This window comes from Mus pahari, chromosome 5 (genome assembly GCF_900095145.1).
Source record: "Mus pahari chromosome 5, PAHARI_EIJ_v1.1, whole genome shotgun sequence".
Lineage (NCBI taxonomy): Eukaryota > Metazoa > Chordata > Mammalia > Rodentia > Muridae > Mus > Mus pahari.
In genome coordinates, this window is record NC_034594.1 from 137,992,810 (window position 1) to 138,004,205 (window position 11,396).

An 11,396-nucleotide genomic window follows, 5' to 3' on the forward strand; every position below is an offset into this window, starting at 1 on the left:
AGTGAGAGCTGGGTGAGGTCACTGCAGTGAGAGCTGGGTGAGGTCACTGCAGTGAGAGCTGGGTGAAGTCACTGCAGTGAGAGCTGGGTGAGCTTTCATCCTAGCACTTGCACAGGCATAGACAAGTTTGAGGTCAGCCTGGTCCACATTGCCAGTTCTAGACCACCTAGAACTGCAAAGTAAGATCCTGACCCAAAACAACAACACCACCACCAAAATCTATACTGAGATAACACCTTACCACAATTAAAACGTCTATCATCAGGAAAGCAAGTGACAAGAAATGCTCGAAAGGAATGGTGAAAAAAGATTTTGCTGATGGGAAATAAACCAGTACACAGCCCTTATGGGAATCACTATGAAGCTTTCCCCAAAACACTACAAATAGGACCACTATATGACTTAGTTGTACCACTCCCATGTTTACCCAGAGGAATCTGAGCCAGCATAGCATAGAGATATTCATGAATACATGTTTATTGCTGCAGAACTCATAAAAGCCAAACTACATAACCAGTTTAGATAGCCACAGATAAAGAAAATGTTGTATATATACAGTTAAGTTTAAGTGAGCATAAAGAAGGGTTAGATTATGCAAGAAAATGAGTAGAAATGAGATTACCATGTTAGGTAAAATAAGTCAGACTCAGAAAGACAAACACAACATGTTTTTTCTTCCATGAAGAATATATCATATGCATAAGACAGAAGGGTGAGTAGGATGGGGGAGGAAAATGTCTAACAGTAAAAGGGAGGGAAAGGTCAGAGATGGTAACAGGAGAAGTACAGAGACCACATACTTGTGTCTTCTCTTATATGCAGAATTTTATACACACAGATATATACATGTATGATATGAAAGCACAAGGAAAGCTATGTTTATTCTCATATGCAGAATTTTACACACACACACACACACACAAGCAGGAAGCAGAAGGGAGACTGTCTTGGGGAAAGACAAGGACTCGTGATATAGGAGGGAGTAGGAATGATTAAGGTTCAATGCTTAAGGCTCGCAATGATAACATGAAATCACTCCCACCCTCACCCCCTTTCACTGAGACCCAGTGTTTTGTATGCTAGCTAAAAATGTTCATGAAAACGAATAAAATCAAGATCTAAGGGGATCTTAAAACAACAATAAGGAAAAGTATCTGTTCAGTTGCTCCTCTACCTACTCACACTGAAGGGGCAGTCCTAATTCCTTATGTGAAAAACTCAAAATAGAAAAGTAAGTCTACAATTATGGAGGGGAGCATACATTAAGATTATTTTTCTTTGTCCTCCCTATCTCCCCTCCTCTGTCTGCCTGCCCCCCTCCTGTTTTGTTTATTGTGACAGGGTCTTGATATGTGGCTCAGTCAAGCCAGAATTTCTTGCTTCAGCTTCCTGATTGGTAGAAGGTGGATTACAGGCTGCAGAATCAATTAGTTTTCAGCTAAAACACTTTTACAAAGACAGAACTTTAAATTATTTTTTGTTATACATAATAAACATGGCAGTCAAACTTATTTTCCTTTAAGATATACCTAATATGTTATTAAAGTCAATATTATAATTAGTAAGATACTAATCAGTTTTTTACCTCTAGTATTATTTATCTCATTTTTATTTTTCAAAAGATTTGATCTCTTTTCCCTTCCCCTCTTTTTCTGAGACATAGTCTCATTATGTAGTCCTGGCTGGCCTACAACTTGCTATGTAGACCATCAGGTTGGCCTTGAATTCATAGACATCCACCTGCCTATGAGTGCTGAGATTAAAGATTGGACTTTCTTAATCAAATGCCTTAGTTTTATGTTAGCAATTAATAATAAACTTTTCCCCTTAAAATAGCATTTTAGATAAAAATTAAAATAGTAAGCATAGTAAAATAAAAGTCTTACTTCATCAGCAAGTTTTCGATTAAAAATTCTTGACTCTTCTAGTGGCGACCAGATCTTTATGTCATAATCTATGCCAGATGAGGCTAGAACTAAAAAGAAAATTTACATCTTTATCATACATTCGAGATGTAAATATTAAGCATAGGTGCAAAGTCAACAAAACTTAGTTTGAAAACTACTATAAATATTTTGATGTTTTGTTTTGTTTTGCTCTTTGAAACAGGGTCTCTCTACATAGTCTTAGCTGTCCTGGAACTCACAATGAAGACCAGGTTGGCCTGAAAATCACAGAGATTCTCCTGCCTCTGCCTTCTGAGTACTGGGATTAAAGGTGTATGAGACTGCAACTGGCCAAAGATTTGCTTTAAATTACCTGGTGGTTGTGAACTGTCTAATGTGGGAGCTGGGAACCAGCTTGAATACATTACAAGAATAGTAAATATTTAGTGAGTGTCTTTAATCCCAGCACTCAGAAGGCAGAGGCAGGCAGATCTCTGTGAGTTTGAGACCAGTATGGTCTACAAAGCTAGTCCAGAGTCCAGGACATCCAGTCTTCTGTTACACAGAGAAATCCTGTCTCATAGCTGGGCATGGTGGTGCACACCTTTAATCCCAGCACTTGGGAGGCAGAGGTAGGCAGATTTCCGAGTTTGAGGCCAGCCTGGTCTACAGAGTGAGTTCCAGGACAGCCAGGGCTACACAGAGAAACCCTGTCTCAGATAAACCAAACCAAACCAAAACAGTAGTAATTGTTTTAACTGCTGAGCTCTCTCTCCAGTCTTTTTTATTATATAATTAATTGTTAGTTATAATTTTAAATGTTTCCTAAAAGTAACCAACTGTAGAACAAAAATTTAAGGCCACTTTGAAGTCACTCAAATTTCTGTCTTATTCACTATTTTCTTATGAACTACTTGGCCACTCCATGAGCAAGCCAATTTTCTTTTATGCTAGCAAATTAATTCTGACCTGTGAGGACTTAAAAAGGCTTGGAGGTTAGTTCTGAATACACGATGAGTAACTCAGTCATGCCAGACTGAGACAATAAAACTTAACTATTAGAGGAATAAACTTATTTTTTTTAGAATATCTGTCAAAAGCACATTCTTTTCTTTCTTTTTGAAGTTGGGAACCCTAAAAAAATATTTCTTTGTCCTTTGAAAATTCCATATACCTGTACACACTGTTCTGATCAAATCCATCCTCTCTTCCTTCCCCAACTCTTCCCAGGCAGACACTCAGTCCTGCCTTCCCTCCCAACTGTGTACTCATTAAATCCACTGAGTCCAGTGAGTGCTGCCAGTAAGTGCTTGAGCTTCCAGCCACTGGAGCATGGGCACAAGCTCTTCCAGAAGTCACATCCCGGAGGAAACGGACTTTCCCTTTACCTGCAGCCACCAACTGCCAGTATCTTCTTATCTAGGGGTGGGGCTTTGTGAACCCTCTCCCATTCATAAATTCTTTGTTTTAAGTCCATGTAGAGCTATGACTATCTTTAGCAGAGCTTAGTAAGATCATTCAGACTTCTGTAATGTTCCCTATAGCTGATGAATGACTGCAGCAATTCCCAGTCAGTAAGAAAGGTAACTTACTTGGGTCAAATGGATGGGGTTGCAGGCAGTTGACCACATGATTATCAGCTTCCAGAAGCATCAAATGCTCAGCAGTGTGCCGGTCCCAGATGAAGATATGGCCACAATCGGAACCGCTCATTACAAAGTTAGCACCCCAGAAATTGGCTTCTTTTATCTGAGGGATTTTATGAAGCAGGACATCCAAGTCACAGTTACCAAAAGAAAAGCAGATTCTATTCTCATGTTGAAAATAAATTGATTTTAAAAATAAAAAAGATAAATACTAAAGTTTGTTTCTTCTAAGAATCTTAAAATCATTACAGTACTTCACCATGGCAACGACACGGTGGAAAGGCACTGGAAGGCGCCCGAGAGCCAACAGGGTTTGTCACAGGTACTTCACACATGCTAAATGAGTAAATGCAATTTCTGGGCTTAAAGCAGAATAATGGAAAAAAGTATATACTTACAGATGAACTTTCTAAAAACCATGACATTTCAGCTTTATAAAGAAAACAACATTTCACAGAATAAAGGAATTGCTGTCTCTTGTGTTTGTCAAGAACAAAAAGTATTTTTTTCATTAACTGTTAGAAGCCCAAAGAGTTAAGCAAAGATAGACGTATCTTTAATCAAGCAAGCAAAGGTATGATACATGTAATAGCTATCCTATTTAATAAACATGAAAGGAGCATACAAAGATCTTTATACTGCCGACAGTGTCTTTAAAAATCACTTCCCCTGAAGCTTCGGCCACTCCTGGTGCTCACACAAGCCAGCAGGGAAGGAGCCCCTGTAGCCACACAGAAGCTGCTGTGCAGTTGTGCTTGTATCTCTTGTGCTAAGAAATCAGCTGAGGGCACGTGCATGTTAGGCAAGCACTCAGCCACTTGGTTAGATCCTCTGCCCGCCTTTAATTAGTCTTATCTAAAAGCTTAATTGGCAAAATGCATAAAATACAAATTGGTTACTCCTATTTAAAATGATGAAATTGCTATTACCAATGACATGTGCAAAGAGAACTATTTACTTCCTCACTTCAGTTTATTTTTTACCTATTCCTTAAAAAGAAAAGTTAAACCACAACCTGCAGGTACTTTGCGGCTAACACTGCAGCCCTAGAGAACACTTCCTAGATAGGAACTGTTTAGAGTAATAGTTACCTTGTACAGGAGATGCAGATTTGGGGATTCTGAACACTACAACTCATCTAAGATCACCTGGGTCTATCCTGGCTATTTCAAAAATGAAGAAATGAAACCAAGGAGAGACAGAGTGATCAAAACCACTTTTTAGTTATTAGTTTAAGAGGTGTTATAACTAATGTATCTGTATTTTATAGTCAACCTGGACTTCATCTATGGATTTATTTTCCAAAGTAACAAAATGTTGTAAAATGAAGTTTAAAAAATGTAATGGTAAACTCCCAAAGGAGGACAGCAAGCATTAACAAAAGAAAAGAAAAACTAAATCAACAGCTACTGGTTCTAAGCTAAAATAATTTTTTCTAGCTTACATATATTTCCTTAGTAAGGTAGAATTGTCTTGCAATATATTACCAGACTAAAAGAAACACGCTTGAATAAAGAAGTAACAAAATCACCACAGAAAAACCACGAACTGCAATCTCATCAAAGAATGCCATGAGCAGCCGGTACCATTGTCCGGGAGTTGCGGTGGCCCTTATAAACCATCTTTACTAGTGGCCTCCTAATGTTCAAAGTATCCAGCTCTTCCATTTCTTTCCTTTCCTTTCTCCTCCTGAAGAATTCCTGAATGCGGGCAACAGCGGAGCGTCTATGGATTGCATAGTAAAACAAAAACCAAGAATAAACATTCATGAGCAACTTCTGAATAATACTGAAAATGTCAAAACACAGTTAAGTCTATAATATATTTAAAACACAGCATTTTAATAAATCACCTCCAATCAAAAGAATAAAAAGGCAGACTTCATCACAATAGTTGAGTTACTACAACAAGATATTTAGTTCAGTGGTCACTTAGGAACTGAGTACTGGTTGAAAAAGTAAAGAAAATAGCATGCGACATGCTAGTTTCTAAAGTCCATTTTATAAAACCAAACAGACAAAATTCATGTGTAATTTTACTTCAAATAAAACATCCTATTTAGCTTCGTTTGGTGATCTAGACCTGGAATGACAACCCTTGGGAGGCAGAGGGGGACCAGGAACCTAAGACCAGTTTTGACTACAAAGTGGATTTTGAGACCAAGGCAACCTGAGATTCTGTCTCAGAAAAACAAAACAAAACAAAAACAAAAAACAATGCTCTATTCAATTTTTAAATGTTTCTCTTTATAAAGGCCATACAGAAAAGCCCAAAGAAACTGGGAGTAACATGGTAACAGCAGAAAACTAATTAATTTACAGATTCTGACATAGTTTAAAGATGTCCCAAGAGCAGACTAGTCAAGAAGAGAACAGATGTCAGTAAAAGATAAAATGAAGATATTCACTAGCTTCGCCTTTATATGGCTCCACACCAAAGGAGAGAGTCACAGTTAGTGAGACACATTCTATTCTCCCTACAAAGGAGATGATGGCAGTAGTAGTTACTCAAGAACAAAGGACTCTTTTAAAGCTCATTATATTATCAAGGGAATACTCTCCTAACAGCCAACATTACTTAATTCTGAAGCTTTAATTTGTCATTTAAAACAACATATTTTGACATGCAGCAGATGGAAAGTCCGTAAGATCTAAAACTACAAATTGGTAGTTAAGACAAATGACTTAACAGTGACTAAAGGCACAAAAAAGATGATTGTGTCATCAATAAACAGACTTCTCTACATGTTTATCAGATTGAGCATGATCAGATCTAGAGTCTCCCCTATGCCCACTGCTATCATCTCTCGTCCCTCAGGGGAAACGTTTCTGACTTCCATTATCATAATTTTACTTGTGGACGTTTATTCAGAGGCATGCATTTGCTCAGCTTTGAGCATCCATGTGTGTGAGGCTGTTAGGGTGAACACTGCACTAGAGTATGCACAAAAGGGTCAGCTTCAGGAAACAGTCACAGTTTGGGAACGTGATTACACAGATTTAAACTCTTACCAGCAGTGTGCTGGAGTTCCAGAACATAACATTTCTGAAAAAAATTTAAATACTATATATTAAATTTAAAGTATGTATAAAGCTTTGATTTGGCAATTTTATATGTTAAAAAGTCTTGGGAAAGCTGGGTCCTGGTGTATGTCTTTAAGCCTACCACTTGGGAAGCAGAGACAGGTGGATCTCTGTGAGTTTGGGGCTAGCCTGGTCTACATAGAGAGTTCCAGGACAGCCAGGGTTACAAAGAGAAACCCTGTCTCAAAAAAATAAAAAATAAAAAAAAAAATCTTGTGGAAAATACAAATACATATTTCCTCAGTAAAAACTGCAGCTGACTAGGCACTAATCTAAATGTTCAGAGAAAAGCAAATTTATGTGTTCACAGAAAGGGTTTGGAAACAGCAAATTGTTAGTGAAAAATTTCATGTTACAATTATGTATTTCCATATTTTGTTTAAAAATTTTAAAATAAAAATTGGTATACTCCAAGCTATCCAGGCAAATTAAAAAGCATTCATAAAGCTGCTCTACAGAGTAACAGAGAATTTGATTAACAAGCTTATTGAAGAACTAAAGAAGCAAATGTAAAATTAATTGGTCCAAAATTTTCAAAGCACTAATGAATGTTATCAGTTATTTAATACAACGAGAAGAAAAAAAACCCTTTAAAACATGGTAACTCGGCAGAGTGAAAATGTGTCTGATTAAGCTGAGCCCACTCATGACAGAGACTGTTAACACAGCAAGACAGAAAGGAATGTTCGGAACCTTTTATAAGCGCCCTCTAACAGTCCTACCAAGTCACCCAGACATACCAGTGGGCATCCTCCTCACAGTCAGGGTAAGACACAATACCCAGTACTCATCCGCTGCCACAGTAATCATGAACACTTGTTTCTCAGACCACCTCTCACTGAAACTGGAGCTCCAGTGTTAGGTAGACTGACTAGTTGGTGAAGCCCTAGGACCAGTCTGTCTCCACCTACGCACATGATGCGGGTACAGAAGTGTGCTATTGAGCCCAACTTTTATGTTCCTGCTAGGGATCCAAGATCAGGCCCCGCTGCTTACAAAGCATGCACTCTAACCACTGAGATATCTCCCCAGCCACAGAAAGGCATTGTTAAAAAGTGTTAATACAGATAATCATATCATATTCACCTTTCCCTGAAATGTATAGACTTATTACACCTGTAACCATTGTCTGAGAATTTATGTGTGGAACTTGGAAGTGGATTATACAAACAGTAGGTCCAGGGCCATGGAAGTGCATGCCTGACGTTCCAACTGTTCTGGAGGGAGAGGTAGGAGGATATTTGCTTGAACTATGTCTAGTATCAAAATGGTGCCACCCGAATGCAGGCATCACCAGATTGTGGGATTGTGATCACTTCAGTCTGACCAATCTCATCTCTCAGCCTAGCTGAGGTTAGACACTAGAGGAAGAAAGAGCAGAGGACTACTGCCATTTTATTTATTATTCAAAAGAGATGGTGACATGGCACAGAGCACTTGCAGTATAGTAAAGCATATTTATAAAATACAACAGTCTCTTGTGAGGACTGTCATCTCTTATACTTTTATATTTCTAATTTATTTCAGCAGAAATTTATAAAAGCTGTGTGTGAGATTTCAGCAAATGCTGTCTTAAATTAAAATTTTATTTAATAAATCTCTCCATAGAAACTGAGCCTGAGAATGAGCACTATTTCATTCACTTCAGGGGGCCAGACAGTGACATTTTCTGTTTCAACATCAGTCTTCCTTTTTCACAGTTTATATGGTTTTAGCCTAAGACCCACCTAAAGCAACATGTTACTTTTTAGTTGCAATCTTTATTTTAAAAGCAGAAACCAGCTTTGAATACTTGGGATAAAGTTTAGTAAGTTAAAAACATCAAAAAGCCCTGAAATAGATTCCATTTTGGTGTCATTAAATTAAAGAGTATAGCTAGTAACAGAATCATTTACAAATTATTGACTTCAAAATATATCTTAATGTTAAAACACCCTACAGCCGGGCGTGGTGGCGCACGCCTTTAATCCCAGCACTTGGGAGGCAGAGGCAGGCGGATTTCTGAGTTCCAGGCCAGCCTGGTCTACAGAGTGAGTTCCAGGACAGCCAGGACTACACAGAGAAACCTTGTCTTGAAAAAACAAACAAACAAACAAAAAAAAAACAAAAAAAACAAAAATGGATTTAAACTTACTTCAAGGTCCTGAGGACAGGCTTTAAGCAGATATTACTATACATTTATGCTAATCTGGTTTATTTTACTATTTCTGTATTCCATATAAGAAACTATTTTTAATTTTGATTGCTACTATATATTTTATGTACAACTTTACTTTAGAAACTGATAATACCTAAAAAGCCATGCCACTTCTTAGTTTGGCTAATCTTTCTCAGTAAGCAGCTTGGGCAAGATGACTGTTAGAACACAGGGTTCACTTTAAACATTCTACTAAAAGCTGTGTAACACTATCAGTTTTTCAATTAGAGATATATTTAAGGGTTATATATCATCTTGGTATGTGATATTCTTAAGTTATTTCGCTACTTGCAAGAAAACGCCATTGAAAAAAATCAGAATTTTAAAACCTACCACAGAATTAAATGAACATAATTAAAAGAATTAAAAATACACATGAGTAACAAAAACTGTTAATTAGTATGCCAATCAAGTTTTAAGAAAACATAAGTTGCATTCTTTAACCAACTATCAAACCAAGTATCTTGAAGGACCCCATTTTAGATCATAGCTACTTGTCACCACACTTGAAGTGAACAGCGATTACATCTGCACACATGAAATTTCTTCTCATTCTTCCCATGCAGCACATGCAGCCCATGCAGAGAAATGCAGGTGTGAGAAGCGACCTGTTTATAATGCTCGGCGCTTGCGCGTTCAGTAAATGCAAAGGAAGTATTAACTGTTAATAGGAAAGGTGGTTAGCCGGAGGAAAGAGGACCTGGCAAATCCATCGTAAAGAAGAAACGAAGGAGCATACTGCATTACCTCATTATTCTATCACCTACTGTAGTTCCTCTGATATTAAATCTAGTAAAGGGAACACAATAACTAAAGTCACTTACAAAGAACCAAGTATGTACAGCATCACAGTTACCGCTTTTTGTCATCAACCATCTCAGTCTAAAGGACTTCCGTTCCCCTTTGTCGCAGTCCATGGTGAGGAATGTCACCCAAAGAAATGGGAGGGAAGAAATCAAGGAAACAGATACACTCACTGAATTAGGGTTAGAAGGAGACCACACTGCATGTCTTTTACCTTTTGAACACCCACAGTTGCAATTGCTCTCTGGGAAATACACAATGAAGCTGACTCATCTATCTTAACCGCAGAACTGGAACAAGCTAGCCCAGAACCAGGGCTTTTAACTCCCTAAGAACCCTAGCTTTTCCCTTTGATGATTTCCTCTGCAATTTTCTTTAATAAGGCAAGCGGAATCATTAAAAATACAGAATGAGCTGGTTATAACGAGTGGAGAGATGCTGGCATATATATAGTACAAAGAATTCTGGCTCTACAGAGTTCAGAAAGGCTAGATGGACCAAAATTTTTATGCAAATGGTATGTGCTTTAAAAATCACAAAGCAATACAGGATGAATACTTTAAATCTTTAGGAAAAATTCACTAGAACGATAACATCTTAGCTATATGAGCACTAAGGACTTTACAAAGTCTCAATTGCTTATCTTTTTTCTGGAGTAATTTTATTTTCTTGATTTAGGAAAAAGAAAAGAAGTAAGAAAGAGAAGCAAAGCAAAGCCAAGCCAAGCCACTGTTTCATTTACTACACAATGTAGCTGGCACTATAGGCCTTTAATCCCAGTACTCTGGAGGCAGAAGCCAACAGACCTCCAAGTTCAAAGTCAGCTAGGGCCACAATGAGATATTGTCTAAGAGAAAATCGAGGCATTCTCATTCTAAGGAACATTCTGATGTTCATGGATCTAGCATGTGAAATTAGTGAAGGAATGAGCACACTAATTTTATTTGTCTTTAATACCTCCGTTAGTGAACACAATATATTTTGTCCTTGATAAAATCTTTTTTTTTTTTAAATTTGGATTTCTGCCAGTAGAGACATTATAATAGATATAGCTAGGTTCTATCTGTGGTTGATTATTTATAAAGCAGGAATCAGCAAACTGGCTTACATGTAAAATCTTGGTCAGCTGTTTTTTTATGACCTTTAAGTTATGGCCAGTAGTCTCATTTTTAAATGGTTGCATTTAAAATAGCTATATAAGGGCCTATGTAGTAGTTTCTACTTTACTGCCTGGCAGCAAAGCCTAAAATATTTATTATCTGGCCTTGTGGGAGAAAAAAATTGTCTGAATTCCTGTACCTGTTCCAGCTGTTTTTATATAGATTTGCTATAGTTAGAGAAGAGCACTCTATAACCATATGACTGTTGTGGCCTATGTGTCTAAGGCTTTGCCTTTTCATGCTGGTTTAAGCTTCAGAATACAAACCTGCTTAATATTAAACAAACCTTTAAGAATAACTGAGAGTCAAGTAAGTAACCTCACACTGGAGTTGGGGGCAGGAGGATCAGAAATTAAAAGCCATCTTCAAATACATAGCAAGTTCGAGGTACATAAGATCCTGACTCAAAAGAATGCAACTGTGAGATATACTATAGTTTTCATATAAATTAAGATAAAGTTCAACTAACTATATGTTTTAACATTTTAACTATTTGACTTTTACCATACTTATTGTGAGGACCATTTCTCTACCCTAACTAAATTAATTGACTGGGATTTTTAAATAGCATCAAGAAACTGTTCTGGGCACACTTTCAGCACACTGGACTTCTAGACTGG

The 11,396-nt window shown here is 37.5% G+C and overlaps 1 protein-coding gene across 5 annotated transcripts in view; it reads right to left on the minus strand.

Annotated features, from left to right (window-relative positions):
• Dcaf6 (DDB1 and CUL4 associated factor 6) overlaps positions 1 to 11,396 on the minus strand; it is a 117,850-nt gene that overhangs the window by 5,868 nt on the left and 100,586 nt on the right. For 4 of the 5 annotated variants that reach the window (XM_021198133.2, XM_029539251.1, XM_029539252.1 and 1 more), the window contains 3 exons: positions 5,119 to 5,257; positions 3,479 to 3,635; positions 1,887 to 1,975 (listed from right to left, as the gene is read on the minus strand). In XM_021198133.2, the coding sequence (XP_021053792.1) occupies positions 1,887 to 1,975; positions 3,479 to 3,635; positions 5,119 to 5,257 (385 nt within the window). Of the gene's footprint in view, positions 1 to 1,886; positions 1,976 to 3,478; positions 3,636 to 5,118; positions 5,258 to 9,559; positions 9,602 to 11,396 lie in introns of all 5 variants that reach the window. The other variant, XM_029539254.1, reaches the window with a different exon arrangement.